The 22681-nt window shown below is 38.5% G+C and overlaps 1 protein-coding gene and 1 long non-coding RNA gene across 17 annotated transcripts in view; one reads left to right on the top strand and one right to left on the bottom strand.

The window, feature by feature from the left end:
• Window positions 1–2222: 2222 nt before the first annotated feature.
• On the top strand, window positions 2223–9682 carry LOC124882422. Its single transcript, XR_007041900.1, has 3 exons — window positions 2223–2455; window positions 6435–6622; window positions 9219–9682. It is a non-coding gene; the product is annotated as an uncharacterized LOC124882422 (long non-coding RNA).
• A 14-nt stretch (window positions 9683–9696) lies between these two features.
• epb41l2 (erythrocyte membrane protein band 4.1 like 2) overlaps window positions 9697–22681 on the bottom strand; it is a 60126-nt gene continuing 47141 nt past the window's right edge. For 5 of the 16 annotated variants that reach the window (XM_047388797.1, XM_047388802.1, XM_047388801.1 and 2 more), the window contains 9 exons: window positions 22361–22528; window positions 21700–21891; window positions 20034–20102; window positions 18748–19395; window positions 16483–16611; window positions 16129–16227; window positions 15224–15304; window positions 14347–14461; window positions 9697–12685 (listed from right to left, as the gene is read on the bottom strand). In XM_047388797.1, the coding sequence (XP_047244753.1) occupies window positions 14357–14461; window positions 15224–15304; window positions 16129–16227; window positions 16483–16611; window positions 18748–19395; window positions 20034–20102; window positions 21700–21891; window positions 22361–22528 (1491 nt within the window). In that variant the 3' untranslated portion in view covers window positions 9697–12685; window positions 14347–14356. Of the gene's footprint in view, window positions 12721–14346; window positions 14462–15125; window positions 15305–16128; window positions 16228–16482; window positions 16612–18747; window positions 19396–20033; window positions 20103–21699; window positions 21892–22360; window positions 22529–22681 lie in introns of all 16 variants that reach the window. The other 11 variants (XR_007041897.1, XM_047388800.1, XR_007041899.1 and 8 more) reach the window with 11 other exon arrangements.

Below are 22681 nucleotides of genomic sequence, written 5' to 3'. Positions count from 1 at the left end.
AGCAATACTGAAGAAGCTGCAGAAACTTCTAGCCAGTACTAACTGTGCTCTACAAGTGACAACATGTCCTTGATTTGTCTGGACTGGAATAGGTTTATGGGATCGAAGCTTTTCTTCCAAAGGAAACATTCTGGCTAAAATCTTCTAAAACCTTATAGAGGGATGTGTTCTGGTCTAATAAACCCTAATTTGAACATTTATGCTATGTAGCAAGCAGTTATTTAATAAAACCCAAGAACAACATAATTTTGGTCATTAAAATGTAAATAAAGCCAAGAGCATAATAACGTGCCCATAATGGGACGTTTCTGAGCCAATTCTGGCAATAATGTATAGAGAGAGATATTATGCCATTGGCTGGTAAACACTGAATAAACACATGTAGGACACATGACAATTGTTCTCTTTATGTATTCCAGCACTTACCACCTAGTGATCAGCAATCAAATGTTCATAACAGTAATTAACTCATCCATTGAATTGAATTTAGTGATGCCTAGTACATATATTTGATAAATGTATATGGGGATTAAACATGTACTATACCAGTTTTGATGATCAAACAGCACAAAAACTATGAAAATTCAATTCAATTCAAATTCAAATTCAAAAATACTTTATTAATCCCAAAGGGAAATTAAATTATATAAAAATATATGATGAAAATATATGATTTCCAAGAAATACATTCCTATTTATGTATTCTTACAGGTATTATATAATCAAAAGGTTTTACCGTAATTACTCAGTGTTATTTTGTAATTGGCTCACACCTTTTATTACATTATTGCCAAGTTATTATACTACTGGGTTATACTACTGGGTTTATTGCATTTAAAATTATATCGCTGGCCATGTTTACATTATTGGTTGCTAATTGCCACAATTCCAAAAGACATGTTTGCAACAAAAACAGCACAGAGCATCACCAGAAGAAACAACATATCCACAGGGAAGGATGGTGGCGGCAGGATCATGCTACGGTTACTTTCCTCAGCTGGAAGTGGCATTTTTGTCGAATGAAATTATGAACAGTTTCAAACAAGAGTCTGTTTTGACTGAAAACCTTTATGTGTCTGCTAGAAAGCTGAAAATGAGGAGGGATTTTATCTTTCAGGATCACACATGGGTCCAAAGAAAGGCCTCAGCAGAAGATTCAGTCAAAGTTTTGGATGGCCTAGCCAAAGTCCAGAAGTAAATAGTGTAGAATATCTGGGGAGTCACCCGAAGAGACTTTTAACTACGATTTTCTCCCAATCTGATAGATTTGGAGAACCTTTGCAAGGAAGAGCTAAATTATACCAAATTAAGATGTAGGACCCTGACAGACTCCTTCCAAGGAAGACAGAGTGGTAAACTTGAATCAAAAGATGCTTCCACAAAGTATTAGTTTGTACACACCTATAGATCTAAATGATGTTTCAACCTAATAATGTTATTTTTCATTTATTGTTTAAAATGTTCTACATGAAAATATTTATTCATCAGACATGAACTATATTTCACAGACATGTTGCCTTATTTAAAGTATAATTAATTCAATAATATACCATTTTCCCTCATATTTACCATTAAAAAATACTGTTATTCCTGCTTATTAAAACAAAAACCAAAAGCAGACCAGTCCAGATTGGATAAGGCTTTATAGCAAAGCGGTAAAGTGATGTGAAAAGATAAATTTGAATTCCGTCTAAACAACTTGTATTGTAAATGTGACTGTAAAGTAAAAGGTGTAAAATACATGAGGATGTCCACTAGTGTTGTGTAATGTTTATGTATTATAAATGTCATTAATAAAAAGGTAGCGGTAGGTCCATGAAATAATACTATCTGTTCAGTTTTTGATCGGTAAGGAGATCAACAATAAAATTAGACATATGAAGAAAGAAGGAGGGAGCTAAGATAACCTGGAAATCCATTTAAAAGGAGGGGAAAGAGCAGCTGGAAAAGCATTTGTGTGTTGTTGAGCATTTTATGAGTCGGCGAGTGCAAAGCTCAAAGGTTCAATGATCAAAGCATTACTCAGACACATCTGCACACATGCGGTCAAGGTGATAAATAAATCTAAAATACAGAACTCCTTTTCAAGTGTCGCTGTTTTGGAGGACGCTAAAACTTGGAGGACCACTACACAGTATGTTACAAACACACACGGGTCAGACCACTGCAGTTAATCTCCTTACTAATCACAAGGTTTGACTGTTAAAGCAGAACAAAGTTCACTCTGACAACAGTGGGAGAGTGGCAGAGAGTCGAGGTCAGTCGCAGATATGATCAAAAAAGGAAAAACAGAGGAAAAGATCAGATCTCAGAGCAACAATGTCCTTTTCTCTTTTTTAAAAGCTTGCTGCTACATTCTGGCAGCGGATAGACTATAAAGGTTTCTCTCAGGGATAAATAGAAATAAAAAGGAAGGACAGAACACAAATCTACACATTGATGGATCCTAAAAACTGTGAGTCAATGCCTTTGGTTTCACATTCTATACAATAAAAAGGTGCAGTTCTGGTTTGGTACTTGTGTGTTCTGCAAGAGCACGAGAATATCTATTTTATTTCCTCTGCTGTATTTTTATTCCTGTTGGCTTTTGTCACTAGATGTTGGTGGGTGAAAACAGACTAATTTCATGGCAGTTTGCTTTAGGAACAAGAGTGCAATTTAAATTCAGATCATAAGTGCACTTTCAGACACATGCTGTAATTTAACATGTAGAAATGTGACCCAGAAATACCTACCAACACCACGGTTCTGTGCCAATTCAGTGAGTCTGTGGGTGGTTCCTGCAAATCAACTTTTAAAAACCTTTATGCAAAGATTAGCGTAGAAATTGTGGCTTTATGCGTTAGGAGGTACATTATGACGAGATGGTCAAATTACACATTTCCCACAACAACAGTCTGAAATTTACTGTTAAGCTGGAAAGAGATCAAATACTTCAAAATCCAACATCAGTTACTGTTCTAATCATGGCTCCAAAAACAGGTTTGTTCTCACTCACATTTTTCATCAGGAAGTCCTTATAAAAAAAGACACTCTGATGCTGTCATATATAAAGAAAGTATGTTTTTTACGTTTCAGAACATGAATGAAAAGAATCGGTTCATCGGTAGCTTGCAAAATGATTTAAATCTACCCTCAAATATACAAAAAACACACCCTATGATTTAATAGCTTGTAAAATAACTCTTGATAGCAATACTTTCAAGTAGTCATGCTCTGTATGGTTTAATCAGTTTATTTATCGATTACTTTTCATACAGACAATTGCAACGTAAAGTGTTTTGCTGGATCAGAAAGGAACATTGAACACATACAAACCAATAACTAAGTACAACAATTATGCAGGATGAAAAACTGGGGGAAAACAATCACCTTAATGTGGCTGCAAGACTAGCCCAAACCATCGGTCTTCCTCTACCATGCTTGGAAGTAAGCATTCAGTGTTTGTGCTGACATCCTACGTCTGATTTTCTGTGTTCCGCATTATGACCAAACATCTCTCCTCTGGTTTCATTCATCCAAAGGAGATCATTCCAGAAATCTTGTTTTATTTAGATTCACCTCTGTGAAGCTACATGTTTTTGTCATTTTCTTTCAGTCAGAAAATGCTTTTATCCAGCACCACTTTCAAATTAGCCATATATTGTTTTTTTTTTTCTTTTTCTAATTGTATAGTCATTTTAACATTTAACAGGCTAAATGAGGCCTAAAGAGTCTGAGATGGAGCTTTTGGAAGTTTGGCAGTTTCTCTGAGAACTCCACAATCTGACTTTGGGGATAATTTTTTAGAATGTGAATACTGAGAATAATCTTTTTACACTGAGGAATGATGGATTCCCATTATTTTACAAAACATATAACACCTCATAAAAAATAGACAACAACAATTACTTCTCTGAATGCCAAAACTACTACCTTATAGAGGCAACGATGAAAGAAAAATTCTGTATTTAGTGTTTTTCCAAGCATGAATCATCTTTGTTGAAAAAATAAGGACAATGCGGAGTCCGATGTGTATTTTTGTTCATTTTAGGTTAAATTTGAACCAGTTTAAAAGCTGCTAAAGACCAGACCATGTCCTGAAGCGTATTGTCATATAGTGTGCTTTCGTTTTACCATTATTATGTAATGCTGGACAAAATATTCTTCATATGGTTCGGATTTTTTTACTACATCAAACGCTCACTCTCATGACTAATCTGCCTGCTTCCTGAGGACAATGCATCAATGAGTTATTTATTTTTACAGTTGCAGATTATCTCTGGCTGACGTGACAGCTTAGTTAGTACCTATCATGTGAAGGCAGGGTTTGCAGTAGCTGTACAGTGCTGCAGTTCTCCATGATCAAAGCAATTCCCCTCAGTTCAAACCGTTTCTTCTAGCTGTTTTGTGTGCTTCAGGCTGTTTGAACATAGCAAATTAAACAATGAATCTAAGCACTGTAAAACATTGGGCTACATTTAGCCGTCAGCTGGAGTTCTCACAGTAAATAATGTACTAAGGAGAGCTTATTCATTTAGTTACAGAAACCAACCAGATTTTAAGGCTGCAGGTTTCTTTTACATCATGATTGCATCTTTTGCAGCAGGATTAGGCTAAGAAATTGCAGTGTGCTACAAGTATTGCGTGAAGAGTCTGTCACAAGGCGAGCCATGTTGTTTTATATTAACCCAAACCAGGTGCTCTAACAAACTCAGGTGGCCTGTTTGCTAGTTAGGTGAGCTGCTGCACACATGCCCGTAAATTAAGCTGTGGTGACAGATGGGCTGGAAATGAACACAGTGCATGGACATACCATCTCTGTCTTAGAACATTCAAAGCGAGAGAATTATACAAAACAAATTAAATTAATAAAATGTGTGAACAGTTGTAAATGATCCTCAACAAATGGGAGACAAAAAATAAGTAAAAAGCAAGGTTGAAGGTTTAACTTCCCCTCTGCTTCATGTAAATTCACATGGAGAAGAAGAAAAAACCTTTTTTTTTTTTACTTCAGTACAAAATTATTAGGCATTTTCAGTTTGCATCACAATCCAAACTGTTTCTTAAAAAATTGCACTTAAAGGACCAGTTTACCAGATTATCAAGGAATTCAAACTGAGCGGCTCAATGGCAGCAAAGGCTTCAGGATGCCCAAGAGTGTCAAGTTAACAGCAGCACTGTCTCCAGCGGAGGAGTGCAGGACAGAAATGTGTAGCCACCAATGCCGAGCTTGCTCAGCGTTAGAAGCAGAACTTGAGTACAACAAAGTAAAGAGCTTTGGGCAGCAAATAAGCCACAGACAACCTATGATGGACCAACCTGACACTATCAAGTGTGGGAAAGCCTCTCATCCAACTAAGTGATCAAGAACAGTGCCATGAATAAAGGGGGCATCAAAACAACATTAAAGAACAACTTCTTCAAACATTTCAGACATATTGTGGCGATTGTGGTGAAGTTGTGCAATTTACAGTATGGTGATGCACTGTTTTACAATGTGAAAGTGAAAATAGCGTAACGCAAAGATTGCATCCCGGAATTTTGGACCCTTGGTCAGAAAACGTACCAAGACTTCATGTTAAAGCACGGACACGCACGATGAGGTACCGAATGGATTTGCATCAAACACAAAAAGCAACACAGAAGGAGGGAAGAGAGGAAGGACAAAAGAATGGTAGAAATGTAGAAGGGAACTATGGTAGGATATGTGGAAGAAAAAATAGAAGGAAGGCAGTAAGGACACATGGAAGTAAGGAATGGAGGACATGGATGGAAAAAAGGAAGAACACAAGAAAGGCAGAGGTATGACATAAGGTAGCAGTAAAAAAGGAGGGAAGTTTACAACATTTATAAACTGGAAAAGGGAATACTGTCTAAAAATAATAACTTTTCTCCATTTCTTTTTTTCCTTGCCCATACTTATCAAGACCTGGAAAAGACCTTGGAAAATTCCAAACATTTCCAGACCTTTCCAGGCTTCATAGGAACCCTGAGAATGGGTCAGCATAGGTCAGAATGATGCTCAGAATTTGATTTTTAATATATCATAGTTAATTGTAGTAGAACAACAGTTCACACTGGTAACAGTGGCATGGTTACTAATAGAAGGCTTTGAAATGTATGACCAGTCTTAACTGCATAATATAAAACAATGCAAAGATATCAGCAATGATCCTAGAGGACATCTTCCTACTCGTGAGTTTGGGGAGGGTTGGAAGGTCATACCCTCACTCTGAGTCCCTCAATCTGTTGACAAAAAAAAGAGATCATTCATGAACAATCTGCACAGACGTAGATGCCTGCGCTTGTTCAGACCATTTCAGTGACATTAAATGTATTAAAATGCCAATATATCTACAATACATAAAAAAGTAACACATTTTGCTACATGTCTGATGGTACCTCAATTATAATTATGTCACATCAGCCCTGATTCGTCTCGTCTCTTCTAGAACAAGCATGGAGGTGCTGAGTGGCCCCTGGGCTGATCTGGCCCTTTTCCTGCAACAGACTGTCACACTCACAAACAGAGACACAGACAGCTTTCTTCCTCTCTGTCTCTTTGCATTGCTGCTATTCCTGTCAGTCTGTCTACTGCTACTGCAACTAATTATCTACTTCAGCTGGAAAGTCAGACAAGGTGGGCACGATTTTAGGTTTTCATGTTTCACGTTATCCAGATTTCTCACTATGTTATATTTAATATGAAAGAATGCAACTAAACGGACACTGCAGTAGGCTGCCTTGAGGGTCACATAAACTTTTACTTTATTCTAGAATGAGATGCAGCCAATTACAAAAATGTGCACAAATAATGTCCAACTTTCTAACAGCATCCAAACACTCGCACACACTGCAAACAGCATGACAGGAATTACTCATACCTCAAGATTTTGTGAGCTGTTTGATGACAACCTATGTCGCCTGCGGCTACAGGGAAATGTCTTTGGGTCCTTAGTAAGATACATTCTAAAAAAAAAGTAAAAATGGCCAAAATTGGCTCCTGGGAGGAAAAATAACTAGAATCTCAGAAAATTGACATTTCTGGGATAAACCTAAATTTAACCATGAAGATACAGATCACTAAGATGGTTACACAACAGTGGTCTGACGGTGTTTTATACGCATGTTTTCTAGGATCTGGTCACAAATGCTGCTCTGCTGAATTAACCTGAGCCCCTTTGTTCTTTGTGCTGACATAAAACACAAGCAGATGGATTCAGTCATAAACATCCTATAAATAGTCATTTGTCGACTTTGACCATCTGATCCTGCTCTTAATGGATTTATAGGAAACATGCCCAATTTTGTAAGCAATAGCAATGAAGTTAAAAAACAGGTGTGAGGGTGACTTCATCTCTTGTGCCATTCTTTTTAAAGATATCCAGACTAAACAAGCTTGAGTTCAGTAAAGACATTAGCCATTAGTGGAAGTTGAAATCTCATCATCTCCTGTTTATGCTGGGAGCAGCAATATAATTATGGCTGCTCAATACTGCAGTTTACAGCCGTTCAGTGATAATCAATTAAATGGCTGTCATGTCCCATTTCACTAATGTTAGCAAAACATTCACCCATCTGTGCTTCTAGAGAGAAAATCATTTGGTGGTTGTTTTGATTAAATAAACTACTATTTTTAGAACAGTTTAAAGGGGTTGGCTGTTTTTTTGTGTAAGTGGAGGTCATTGCCTCGTATTATTTTTAAACAAAACAATTGCTACGTTATTTTTAACTATTATTCGAAGAAAATATATATTTTATGTTCAGGGTATCAGTAAACCATGACTCCCACTTCCCACCCTTCAAGAAAACAAAATTTGATTTTTAAACTACATAAATATTAAATATTAAGTAACAGACTTAAATTAATGAAAGAGCTAACCTGTGTGGTAAACTTAAGCTAGTTTCAAAGCTAGCAAATGAATGCTTACTTCAAGTAGCAATATGTATGAGAAAATGTGAGAAAATAGCTAACTTTAAAAGTTAGCTCCCACAATAAAACAATAAAGTTAAATTTCCATGAAAAATGTTTTCCGTTTACTGTAAAACAAGCTCTAGAAACATTAGCCAAGCTATTAACCTTATCCTCTACTGAGGCACGGAAAATGTTGGATGCGACCAAGGACGTCTGGTATACAGCTTTACTACTCAAAAGAGTAGGAATTTACTCTATATTTTTTTCTCTAACTTTTTATAACAAATACCATTGCAGTAAGCTGTAGGTTTTCCAAAATACCACCACTGACAGAAATTGTAAGACACCACTTGGACTTTGTGATATGTCATAAAAACAAGGGGGAAAATACGTTCTTTTCCATTGGCATAGCATGGTTTGACTGAAAGATGCAGTTTGATCTGTTAAATCTTTACTCAGAAGTTGATATGCTACTGTACCAAGACCATCCTAAAAATCCAATATAGTGGCTTTGAATATAATGGCCACAATAAAGCTAATTAGCAGTTCTTCTTCTTCTGTTAGTATGCTGCTAGTTTATAAAAGCTCAAAATCCAGTCAGTCATTTTCTACCACTTATTCCATAGTGGGTCATGGAGAAGCTGGTGCCTATCTCCAGCAGTCTATGGGCGAGAGGCGGGGTACACCCTGGACAGGTCGCCAGTCCATCGCAGGGCAACATAGACTTACACAGGACAAACAACCATGCACACACTCAGTCACACCTAAGGATTCACAGTGGACTGTGGGAGGAAGCCGGAGTACCCGGACATGCAAACGCCATCCAGAAAGACCCCCGGCTGGGAGTCGTTGCAAGGCAACAGTGCTAACCACTGCGCCACAATGCAGCCCGCAACTGAGCACTGTCACTGAGCGATTTGGATAGCAATTCTGAAAGGTTTTTTAATGTGAAACAGGAACGCCGTTAAATTCGGTTTGATGTAATTCCCTGATTCAAGTTCTGGCTTTTGAGGACAGCGATTGAAAGTTAGTTAGCTGGTAGTAGCTCACTCTCATTCCCTTCAGTTTGTTCAGAAATTTTCTGATGAACGATAAATCTGCTTGGATAACTTCACATAAATAACCTGTCCATAAAATGAGTACCACCAGTAATACTTATAACTAAATTTAGCAAAACATGGCTTTATGGCAACCACCCATATTTTCATTTAAGCAGTGTTAATCCATTAAAATGAAGTATTCTTTCATGGCCAATATATTATTGTACTTACACTGAACATATTTTTTTTTACCCGTTTTGTGCCTTCCTTTTCATCCACAGCTGAGGCCGATCTGTCCGGGTTTCAGCAGGACCAAAGTGCCATCCACAGGCAGAGGCACAGAAGCACCAGTCTGACGAGAAGTTTCGGTTATAGCTGACAGGAATCACTAAAATTGATGGACAAATTTAAACCTCTATATACTACATATAGGATAACATACTTTTTTGGAACACTGTCCAGTATAAATAGGGTGAACAGATCTTAAAATGTGTGAGCGACTCTTATCTGTTGGTACCTCATAAAATCCTCAGGACAATCATCATCCACTGAGAACCTGTTGGTTTAAAAAGAACATCTAACATATGATTATAAAAATGAAAAACAGATGCTGTAATATTATCAGTTTTTTTGTACACTGTACACATTCATTTTAACTAGATAGGTTACACTGTTGCCAGCCTATGTACATCAGCTAACTACATATAGGTTTTAATATCAATAAAACAAGTGCATGAAAAAAAGACGTGACGGGAAGTGTTTCAGAGTATAACAATTGTTTATTTGAACAGTGTTACACAGGGCAAGGAGTGGCTGCGTGTGGGGAGGCACAACACAATTATGCAGCTAGACAAGAGAACCTACCAGTGATGTGTTGTTAATATGAAGCAAAGAGGTGGCTGGTTAATTTCTCCAAAATGTGCTTCCCTTGAAAAGTATTTTAGACAGATTTTTTTTTCTTGTTAAATGAAATACAAAATTGTGCTGTTATTGTCAAATGTGTAGAAGAAATCCTGAGATTTAAGCATGAAGAATTTTCTTTTTCTCCAATAACAATTTGATTATAAAACATTGCTCGGTCAAAATTCTACATAGACAATTTTAATGACTTTTTTACTATAATGTTACAATTTAAAATCAGCTGGTAATAAGCATCAGATTTCTAACTAAATAAAAAGCTATAATTCACATGAAAATTCTGACCTTTTTTTTTTGTTTTTTAAATAAAATGTAATTAAAGCGATAAACATTTTGGAAAAGTCAACCTTGCAGCCCCAAAGTTCCTGTGATTGGTTCAGAGAGTCCAGAACTCAAAACAGAGAAAAGGTGGCAAAAATTGTTGATATTTAGTGGTTTTTCTTCATCAACAAAATACACAGTGGCAATATTAGGAATAAGCAGGAAGGTGGAGCAACAGTTCCCACCTTCCAACTATCAGACCAGTTTCACAGAGAAAGGACAAACTGTGAGACACTCTACAGATACAATGCAGCGTTTAATGAGATTTTCCTATCTGGAACAGCGGTCACATCCGAAGCTGCCTAGAGATGAAAATTTTAGGTTTTTTTCTTCTATTTTGCAAGAGGATTAGAAGTTAAAGTTTCTTCCCCTTGTGGAATGTCATTTAGCTGCATAGTAGAAGTAAAACCTGTGTTTAGTAAGCTTTTTTTTGCCTTGCAGTCCATGGGACATGACTGGATGTTTCTAAAAATCTGTATTACTTTGAATAAACATCATTTTCAAAAGTCCAATTAAAAATAAGGCTTTTTCCTTAAGCTTTCTGCGATAAAAATGGTGTGCTTTGGTCTAATTCTGCAAAATTTGAAAAGACAACATGGAAATCCATTATGAGCTTCTAGTTAGGCGTTTAAATGCTACTTCAGGCCCTCTAACATGCTTCCCTTTAAGCTGTGTTATACTGCTGTGTTGTGGCAACTGTTTTACCCCTCTAGCCTTTTGTGCAACAAGAACCGTTAAAAAACACAATTATAGAGCAGAACAATTACAACACATCCAGCGACACGAAGTCAGATGATTTCAGCTGAGATAATCTCCTCTACCTAAACCAGTCAACACAGCAGCCTCCTATTCTAGACTGGTTGAATTTGACAGAAAAAAGAAAGTGTGAAGCATGCTTAATTGTAATCCCATATGCCTTATCGTCTTAAACAGGCATTTTAGTGTTACTTGTAGCAGAATATGAAAAGCAGCTGGGTGTGAACAGTGAAAAACTACGACAAACAAATTTGCAGTTATAGTGAACGCATAAAAGTTGCAGTAGTCTGAATCTGGGACAGAACTGGTTTCCAGCAGTCTTCGTTTTGGTACCTTCACTGTAGCGATTTGAATGATTTAAATGAAATGAAATTTAGCATGAAGTTATAGTCCTCAGAAAATAAAGCATCTCTGTGCTGGAACCTGCACAGACTAAGGCTAACTTGTATAAGTGCTCCAATTGGTTGTCATTACCGAGGTATTGGTTGGCACTCTCCCAATTATCATCGTTAACCAGTCGTCTCTCCCAGTAAAATGTCAGTTTAATCTCCCATGCTCCCCTGGGGTCCATTCGGGAATGGTTAGTGTTGAACAGTGGAAGGACCCGAGGAGGTGCTTAGTTACTGAAAAGCTGCTCTCATTTTTATAACCTTCATTTACTTTTTCCTTTGTACAAGAAATGTGTCGACCAGCATCCAAGTTTGTTTATTTTCAGTTCAAATCCATTTCAGTGTAGATTTAATAAAAAAGATTAATTAATAATTATCACATTCTGTTTTTGAAGCGTACGTAATTTCACACCTCGTCCATTGTCACCTAACATGAGTGATGAAACATCCCCTTTTGTCAGTGAAGTAAAACGTGAGCTGAACTGTAGACGAACTTCCTCAACAGCTGGAAACACAAGGAATGTGGATGAATAGCTACATTTACAATAAAAATAAAACAAAATGATCCAAAAACCGGAATTATTTACTGCAATATGCAAGTTTCAGCTCCCTCCTTTGTGTAAAATAATAAAAAGTAAAAATACTAAGTAGCTTGTTTCTACTGGGTTCTTTAAAATGTAAAAGATTAAAAAAAACAGGTTTCTTTCTATTTTCTTCAAACCGGATTAATGAGTTAAATATTGTTTTTGCATTTACACCATTTTAAAAAGGGGTGAGGAGGGTTGCAATTTAATTCAATTCATTTTTAAAAGGAACACACTAAACAAAATGTTTTTTCAGACTAAAATGATCTGGATCAAGGCTATTTCTGTCTGACGTCATCGACTTTGTCTCATGTTTGCGTAGTTTTTAGACACTTTAGAGCTTTGCTGATGTATTAATAGACAAAATTAAGCATTCTTGAATCTCATGCGTGTCGGTGATCAGCGAAGGTCTAATTTGATATTTGCAACACACGAAAGACACTATATCATCTTTTTTTTGTAAAACGGGAAGAAAACACTCTAATATAAAATAATAGAAGCTACAAATATTAAGCTAACAAAGTGGTTTTTTTTGTTCCTTCAGAGTGAGGATATTTTTTCTCTTTTTGCAACGAGGGACTGAAATGCACCAAAAAAAAATGTCTGAAAGACCATCTGGGATGAGAGTGACATCTTCGATCCCCCCGAATCAACCTCCTCCTCCTCTCCCTCCTATTCTTCAGGTCCTCCTCTTCCTCTCTCCCTTTGGCAGTCCAGGTTGGTCATTGTAGAGCGATGAAGACGTCTGAAGAGGAGACGGTCCCTGCTGGTCTTTCAGTTCTGGAAAGCAGATTGGGAGCAATGAGCTTGCAGCTCTGTGGGGGTCAGAAACACACCAACTCCATAAACACCTTTTTTATTCCTCACACACACAGAACTCCACTGTCATTCCGCTTTAAGCTACAACGCCGTTCACATTTACTGATAAATATGTGTAAAAAGCCCTTTTATTGCAGCAGCAAAATCTCAGACTGAAACATTTTATCATAATCAAACCTTTACTTCCGGTGGGGGAAAGGAAAATCTTCAGCAAAAAACGTTTCAAATTTACATGAAAATAAATGTAACATGAACATTGCATCATTTTATACTAATATAATACATTTATGCCAATTTAAAATATCCCTCCGTAACAACAATTAGACACAATCAACATGCCTACCGTTTATTTGGAAAGCAAGGCAAGAAAAGGGCTTTTCTCTCTTACCATCACAAACGCAAACGTAGAGTTGACTAAACTCTACTGGGAAATTTTATTTCCTTTTTCTTCTCTGAAGTCGTATTTTCCAAGCTCCCCATCAGAACTACGAGAATGCCCCCTGGAGTCAGAGCTTGCTGATCCACACCGGGTTTAGCAGCAAATACAGCTGCCATGCTAACAGAATGTGGTGAAAGTTGCTGGTATAAATAATTGTTTTGCTTTGTTGTTGGTTTTGTGTCACTTTGCTGGCACACACAGGGCTGTAAATACCTATTTGTGAGCATGTTTCTCTAGTGTTTCAAAACAAGTTGGAGAGAAAGCTGCTGTTATTGGCTTGTATTGGTGATAATAATTAGCACCACCACAAATAGAAAATCCCACTGTTTTCAGACTGGCAATTAGAAGAGTCTCAACTGAGGTGTGACGTTATTTTCAGGCTTCAGAGAAAAATCAAACGCAGCAAAAAATTGAGGCCGCCAACACTCCAGGGAAGTTCCACAAAAAACAAAGGATGAGTATGTGGAAAAGCACCTCCTGCCCTCTTCTACATACAGTGGAGGGTCTGTGATGCTTTGAGACTATTTCGCTTTCAAAGACCCAGGAAACCTTATTAGAGCAAATGGAGTTATAAACTCTTTAAGATACAAGGGCATTTTAGATTAAAATCTCTCTCCGCCAACTGAAATATGTGACATATGACATAATTATCCTTTCAGCAGGATAAAGATCCAAAACATACAGTTGAATCAACGCAGAAATGGTTTAACAGACACTGAGTCAACCTTCTTTCACGGCCATCTTAGTCCTCATACCTAAACCCTATAGAAAGCCTGGGGGCTGAGCTGAAGAGAAGAGACCAGGACTCAGGATGATCTGAAGAAATTGTGCAAACAGGAAAGGTCACAGATCCCTCTCTCTGCACGCCTCAACCTTGTAAGATATTTTAAGGGAACACTATGTGCTGCCCCACTGGAAAATCAGGGCTATACAAAGTATGGAGGGCCTGTCATACCACGTTACCAGTATGTAAAAAAACAATTATTTCTCTAAGCGAGATTTTTCCTCACTGAACAAATGTAATAAAATTAAAGGCTGGATTTGTTCAAGATTGGATTTCAGTCTGAGAACTATGATACCGCAATAAAAAATGCTTTAACGGTATCCAACCTTTCCTGGGACATTAGTAGGACAGAAAACATTTCTTTAATAGTGATAATAATGTGACTCTCACTATTATTACCTGAGTTCAGTCAATCCTCCTCCTCAGCCAGCTCAGTTTCTTTATGAACCACCACTCTGGTGACAGACATGTCAGGATGTTGCTCTTTGGCCTCCTTAATGGCCTGTGCCAGTGCCTGCAGTATCCAAGGACAGCCACACAGTGGCGACATCGAGCACGGCAGGCAGTGGAGAGGAAGGAGGGCAAAATGATGGCGTTAAATTAAAAAAAAAACAATGAAATAAGAAGCATAAAGAAACATCCTATGAAAGCAGGACGTAAGATCAGGGGACCATTTTACTTTCTTGGGTTGACAGAATGGTAAATAAGAGGACTGATTAAGTAAAATGGCTTAAAATTAGGAAATTATTCCAAGTGGAATAAATTCCCAGAACAGTGAAAAACAAATTAATTGCTTTTGCTTAAATTTGGCAAAACAGAACAAGCATGTAACTCAAACAAACAATGGAGCAGGAGTCATGCAGATGCAACGGTAGTCCAATTTCATTTGAACTGGACTAAATTGATTTAGAACAAAAACCACCAAATATCTGAGATTTAGAAGCAAATCAAATAAACCAGGAGAGCAATAAATTCAGACAAAAATATAAACAAAGAAAAGCATCCAACAAGGCGACACCTTTTGGATGCAGGGATGCAGATTGAAGGGGGAAAAATAAAGAATTTGCCTTCTGGCTGCCAGCAACATGATGGACATGTCACCAGAAATCTGTTTTACTAACCAGGCTTTTACATTTAAAAACAGTCTTTTTTTAAATATGAACAGTTTTACCGTATACCTAAAGAAATTATATCTGAGAGAGCCGTTCACACTTTCCACATCTTGATGAAGCTCCAGCTAAGACCTACGAGATGAGCAGAGGCGCTAAAAACCGACCTGGTCGTGGTCGATGTCGCAGTCGCCAGTGATTACGATGCGCTTCTCAATCCTCGTCTCCGAGAGCCCTCCCTTTAATGTCTGGAACAAAACGGAGGACACGACTTTGATGACTGTCACATGTGGTTATTTGTAAGTGTAATGGCCCAGCTGGTGAGACACAGCGCTGAGCCGGAGGCGAAACAGATTTTAAAAAATGAGGGCGTCATAAATAAAAAAGCAGACAGTGTCTCAGTTAAACTCCAGGGCTTCTGTAGGGTTCAATTAGTTAGAGATATTTTTAAAACCCATTTAAAACCATTATGACCTAAATGAATTACTTTAAATAATGCAATTATTTAATAAAAATAATAACTTCATAACTTGAGTTGATAAAATAAAGCTCTGTCAACATGGTATGCGAGGCCATTGCTTGTAAACTTTAAACTGTATAAAACGTCAACTTCAAGATTAATCCAACAATTAAAACCTGTTTTTCAAGCTAAACCTAAATAAATATTTCCATGATAAATTAGCTGGCAAGAACATTTTGATTTCAACTAAACAAACATTAAGTTAGTTGCAGGAGCAGAAATCTTTAGCAGGTTTGAGGAAAAAAAGGCTAAATGTTCAGTTATAAATGCCCGTTTTGTTGCCCTGCATCATGACCTGACTTGGAGTTTTCTCAAAGAATACAATCATAACTCCCGATCTATACCTTCAACTCAAATCAATGCATACTTTTCAAATGAAGAAGTTAAAGGCAAAACATTAAGACCCTGAACTCATAAGCTTAGATATATGAAAGAAAAACTAAAATACTATTTAATTTGAATACAGGATGATACTAATCATAAACCATAACAATTAGATATAAGAACATTAAAAATGCTCAAGTCAGAATGATAATAAATAATGTTTTGTACCTTGGTAATGTGTGTGGTTGTGGTGGTACACAAAGACTCAGATGTGATCGTCTGTGCGGTCATCAACACTCCGGGCTCACCATCACCACTACCATCCAACTAAGTAAAGGAGAAAAAAAAGGCTATTGGCTCCGCATCAGCAAATTTCTGAACTTATCTCTATTCTGTAAGGCTTTCTCTTTGGATGTAGGAATAACTGGTGGTGCCGTGCCCTGCTGCTAGAAAGAAAGCACTTTGTAACATAATAAGGTTTCTAATAATGCTAAGCTATAAGTTTCTCCCACATAAAAAATGACAAACAGAGGGAAAAAAACAATAAAAAAAAAACACTCCCTGTGTTTCTTAAGTGTGCACCTGTGCGGCTTCGTATGTGATGGTCTTGGTTTCCGTGTGCACGATGGGCACTTCTTTTGTGGCTATCTCAGTTTTCTGGGCAGCAAACGTGTCTGATATAGTCACCATTTCTGTTTTTACCACAGGCGGCTGGGGAGGGAGGAGAGACAGGAGTGAGCGGGAAGAAGATGTGGTTAATAGGTTTAATCTTTGGACATCTGTGTCACTCAAAGGCTGTTATAATTCTTATACAAAATTCAAGAGAAGTATGTCTCAAAGACACATAGCTACTTAAAAAGTGCCAAACAAAAGTTTAAGTTCTGGTAATATACAGTGCCTTGCAAAAATACAACAAAATAAAAATCAAGCACCGCTAGTGTAGCAGTGGTAGGGCGCGCCACCCATATACAGAGGTCTGTTCTCAACGCAGCTGTCCAGGGTTGCAGTCCTGACCCGGAGACCTCTGCTGCATGTCTTCCCCCCTCTCTCCACCCCACTTCCTGTCTGTCTACTTTGAAAAAAACCAAGTACCACAGCAAAAAATACAATAAACTAAAAATCGCTTTACACACCACAAACAGATGTATTTCATTGGGAACACAAAGTAGTGTTAATTGCTAAACTCAGAGGAAAGTGATACATGGCTAAACATCTGAAAAGTGTGGCATGTATTTGCATTCATCCCACTTTACTTTGATAAAATCCAGCACAACTAATGGCCTTTTAAAAAACAAAGTTTGCCACAGGCCACGTAGGGGCCTAAACACACATATTGTAAAGGTGCTCTGGTCAGATTAGACTAAAACATGCAAACCCTATATGTGGTTTACTGAACATTACCCTGAACACACCATTCAGCCTGTGAAACATGGTGGTGGCAGCATCAAACTGCGGGATTTTTCTTTTGAGCAGGAACAGGGAAGATGGTGAATGCAGGGCAATCCTATATTCACCTTCCAGCAGGACAACGGCCCTAAACATAAACCCAGAGCTACATTGGGAAGCTATAGGTTAAAACATAACCATGTATTAGAATGGCCCAGTCAAAAAGTCCAGGTGTAAATCCAACTGAGAGTCTGTGGCAAGGCCTGAAAACCACATGCTCTCTAATCAATATAACTGAGATTGAGCTGTTCTGAAAAGAAAGATCAAAACAACAATCAGTCCTTAAATCTGCAAAGCTGGAAGAGACATAGCTAAAAAGTCTTGCAGCTATAATTGCAAGGAAATGTGCTTCCATGTAGTCCAGACTCAGGGACGCATAATATGAATGCATGCCCCACTTCAGATTTTTTTTGGCAAACAAATTGAAAACCATGCTTAATGTTTCTTCTAACATTAAATTACACACGACTTTGTGCTGATCTCTCACATAAATTCCTAATGAAAAGCATTGAAGTCCAAGTTTTGAATACTTTTGCAAGGCACTGCACACACTTGTGTGTTGTGCAGAAAGTGTCAAGATGTAAACAAAGCAAAAACAAGCACACATGCAATAAAATGCATGCAGGTGAGCAAGAGCTCTTAAAACTCATGCAAAATCATGCCAGGAAAAGCAAAATACAACCTAGCTAAGAGAAGATAACTAACAACTACAACAGCAGTCCGGACACAGAACTTTTTTGGGCATCAACATGCAACTCAAAATATGAGAAGCCACCAACATGCATAAAACATGAGCCACAAAAACACCAGCAGGACTGGAAAACAAAGCGGCTATTGAAATGTAAACAAGGTGACATTCAGATGAGTGGGTGGCATTTCCAAAGTGCTTGGCAATGATGATTTCCACAAATATGAGGAGCAGCATCACTGCCAAACACAATAAAGGACACACAAACACATCCCATAAAGGTGAAAATCAGCATGCAAAATTAAAACATGCACACCTAAAAGCATATTGCATTTCCCACTTAGGCCCCATTTACTTCACAACACAATGTAGGAAGCAACAACAGCAACACACCACACTGAGTGGCACGATCTATGAGGAGAATGTGGCAAGGACATGAATAAGAATGAAATTAAAGGTGGATTCATGAAAAATTTGACATAAACACCAAATATAATTTTTTCATCACATTCCTAACTGTCTTCAGAGGTATTTATAAGGCTCAGGAAACTTTAACAGGACAGAGATGAGTGTGAGAATGTACATGGGGCTTAAATTTTCACACAAGCAGGAAAAGGAAACCGGCGGTGTGAGAAGCAGCAGGGAAAGAAGTGGGTTTTTCTACGGCTGGCAGGAAGGTTCAAACCCTGGAGAAGCTCCGCAGTTGGCTTTACCTCAGAGCAACAAATAACCTGCGGCCGGGGATCCACTTCAATCAGTGAGGCTTCTCCATTCATTCTGGGTTGCTCCTGTTCCTCTGTGGGATTGGTCACCATGGTCTCCCCAGGCAGGAGGATACCATCCGGTGCTTCTTCAGGTGTCAACATCGGATCATCTGTGCTTTCCTCTGTCTCACGTCCACTTTCTTTCTCCTCCTGATCATCTTTGTTCTCCTCTACATATGTGTCCTCCTTCTTGGACTCGTCTTCTTGACACATTTCTTCTGTAGGCTGGCTGACCTCCACTGGAAGAGATGGAACAACTGGAGCAGACACTTGCTGCTCCTCTTCTTTCTTCATCATCTCCTCTGCTTCTTCTTCCTTTTCCTCTGGTATTTGTGTTTGAGAGATGGATGCAGGAACGTTTGGATGGTACTCAGCTTCCTCCTCACTCTCGCTCTCGGATGAAGCCCTTTCTGGCTCCGTGGGCTTTACTTCCTCCACTGCCGCCACTTCCTCTTCAACTTTCACTGTCTGGTCCAGAGGTTCCTGCTCGGCAGGCGGGGTGGCAGGAGAGTCGGCCGTAACCGACACAAGCCCGGGTTTGGCCACTCTGGAAACTTCTTGGATGACAACAGTTTCCTCGATTTCAACTTCGATGGTCTACACACATGCACACATGTACACAGAGTGCACAGACACACACACACACACACACATGATGAGGTGCACACATATACAACAAACGCAAAAAAAAAAACAAGAGCAAAATATGATCATTGAACATAAATTAAAAAACATAACTGGGTTAACTGTGACAAAATAACTCTCAAGAAACATGAGGAAAAAAATAAGATGATGATTAAATGAGGAAGTTCCTGCAGAGTTTCTACACAGTTTTCATGGAAAATTTGCAGACATTCTCAGAATTCCCAGTTCTTTATGTTTAGAGTAAAATGCAGAATATAAAAAAATTAGATATTCTTAATGTGGGCAGAAAAACTAAAATATTAAGGAAAGAAAGAAGAAAGGAAGGAAGGAAACAAGAATGCAAAGACAGAAAGAACACATGGAGGAAAGAGAAGGAAGGAAGGAAGGAAGGAAGTCTAAAAATAAAAATATTTCCATACTTTTCCAGACTGTGTAGAAACCCTGTTAGTGGATCAAGTAGGAAACCAGACAAATAAGCAATGAAAGTGACAATGGGAACAGAAAAGCTCAGTTGAGAACCAATGGAGGCATAAAGGAAGCGATAGTCATGAATGGATGTGTGGGTGGATTACAGAGAAAGTTAGTACCACCTTTGCAGGTTCTTTGGTATCAGAGCTCGTGTTATCAGCTGAAGCTGCTTCTGTTTGTGGCACACTGACCTGCGTGACAGAGAAGTTAGGATAAAAACATCAATCACACAAACAAGAGGGAAATCACTGTTAGCAGTTAGTAACACTGGGATGCTTGTTATCACAGTATGGGGATGGGGGCTGGCTTTGCTCTTCCACTCATCTTTTCCTCTCTGTCTGCAAGACTGCTGTTCTGCACAAAATCCACACACACGCAGGAAGACCACAGCGAGCGGAAATAATGAAAATAGTAGAAATGAAGTTCGCTAACAGAAAAAAAGGCAAAACAAAAGATGGTATTGAAGAGTCTTTTTCCAAACATGGAAATGTGTTTTGTGCCATTTGAAGAATCCCCAGCAAACAGACACGCAATTAACACATTAAGAAGTTCTCTTTTTATCTTAGCCTCCTGCAAACAGCTGCTTCAGTACCTGCTGTCTTTAAAAGGCAGAGGATGTCTAGGATGCAGATTTAACACATTGTAGATTTGCAATCATTTAAAGCCAGAAATGACAAACTCATGCACTGAACAGCTGTTAGTAGATTCAGATCAAATTAATCCTGAAAATAGTGCACCAACAAGTCACTGAGTATTAAATGTTCCCAGACACAAATTAATTCATGCAACATCAACAACAGGCTTTATAGGCTTTTACACACATCTGCCAAGCAAACTAAAGCATTAAAAGGTGTTGGTTTACTTTCAAGCTGGCCAACTGGCAGCAGTAACAAAAAGATCTGGATAAGAAAATAAAGGTCAAAATGGTTGTACTAGAGATGTCCCCATTATCAGCAAGGAGTCCCAGACTAAACTTAACTATTCATACTGGTTGTTAGAGTAAAGTCTTTGATTAAATCTGAGTTTTTTCCAACAATTTAAGTGCTTTCTGTCCTTAATGACATTTACAGAGAAGACGAAACTGTACTAGCTGCTGCAGTATGGGTTGGAGGTGGAGGTGGGGCAAAAAGCAGCTGAAACATAACTCAATAAATTAGCGTTCACAGCAAAACGCTAACTTTATAAAGCAGGAGAAAAACATTTTCTGTACGCTTTGTCCCCAACTTATTAACAGGAAGTGCATTGATATGTTACAAGCTGAATTATCATTAATCTTATTAGAACTGAGTTTAAACACGCTAGCGTTAACCTAGCACTTTTGCAAACTGCTCCGCATAAAAATGTTATTAGAGGGAGCAAGCTGCCTGAGGACGGTAGCTGTAGAGTCAGATAAACATGCATCTTTTGAAAGAAAAAAAAACGTTTTGCTTCCCTGTCAGAGTTAAAGCAAATGGACATTGCATCATCTAGAAGGTCATTGGTGAGTAAACTAAATACATAATGCTAATTAGACTATGTAGTGTTTTTAGCAATAATGACCGACCAACCAGAAATCTGATTTTTTTGCCACATTAGCTGCTTCCACTAAGGGCCAAAGGCAAAAAGGCTTCATAACATTAGACTGAGCTAAAGTAATATTTTATTAAGTGAGACTGCTGGAACATACACTGTTTATCACCCTTAAGTCCTTTCGGACCAGGAAGAGGTCTCATCAAACAGGGACATCCCTAGCTTTCAGGACCATGTAACATAAACCAGCTCCTTAATGTTTAGTACTAGCAGAAGCACCTCAGTGGCAGAAAGTGCAGAAACATGATGAGACAAAGATGGACTGCAGACAGCAGTGGGAGCAGCAGCAGCTGAACATGTGGTCACAGCAGCATCTAGTGTTGGTTCTGGAGCACCGCAGGGAAGCTGAGCGGCTGAATAAAATTCAGCAGCAGTGCTGAGAAGCAACGAAGCTATTTCGTCTTCGAGGCTCTACAGCAAAAAAATAAATAAAAATGCACAGAAAATCTTCAGTGAAAGACGTTAGTGGAGAACATACACCCTTTCAGATCCACGCATAAAGCCAGGTTTTAATCATTTACAAGAAACAGTGTTTTAGGAGAGCAGAGTGGATACAGAGTTAAATAAAATCAATGTGCTGTCAAAATAAAACAGAATATTAGTCCAGACAACGAAGGATGAAAAGATGGAGGAGTTAGGATGATGAAGTGTTCAAACAATGTCAGGAATGGCTGTTCAACCACGTTAGAAGCCATAAATGGCAATAATAACAGAGAAGACAACAAATATTTAACTATCAAACACAATAGGGGAGAAACCTGTACATAGCAGCACACATGACTGTAAATAGTTAGTTTGCCTTCACCCAACAAAACAACCCAGCAATCATCAGCAGATATAACGCTGTCCTGGCGAGAGAAGAACATCCGGACGGACGTACCACTTGTTGCTGCTGGACACGTATCGCTGTAGCAGGAGAGGAGGTGAGACGTTTCTCCCACTGGTTGGGCTGAGGAGGAGAGGGGGGTGGCGCCTCCATAAAGGAGCGCTTGAGCTGGCTAATGCTAGCCTGGTGTTTCAGAACCTCATCCTGGGTCTTATCGAGGTCCTGATGGGGATGGGACAGATTAGGAGGAATGAGGGATTTGGGGGAAAGAGGGGGTAAGTAAATGAAATAAGGATAGGTGACAAGAGATACGAGGGAGCAGTGAGGACACGGGAAGGAGACCAAAGAGGGTAGAAGTGAGGATTAGGGTAGAAA

This window comes from Girardinichthys multiradiatus, chromosome 15 (genome assembly GCF_021462225.1).
Source record: "Girardinichthys multiradiatus isolate DD_20200921_A chromosome 15, DD_fGirMul_XY1, whole genome shotgun sequence".
In the NCBI taxonomy this organism is placed as follows: Eukaryota; Metazoa; Chordata; class Actinopteri; order Cyprinodontiformes; family Goodeidae; genus Girardinichthys; species Girardinichthys multiradiatus.
This window is presented reverse-complemented; position numbering and strand designations above follow the sequence as displayed.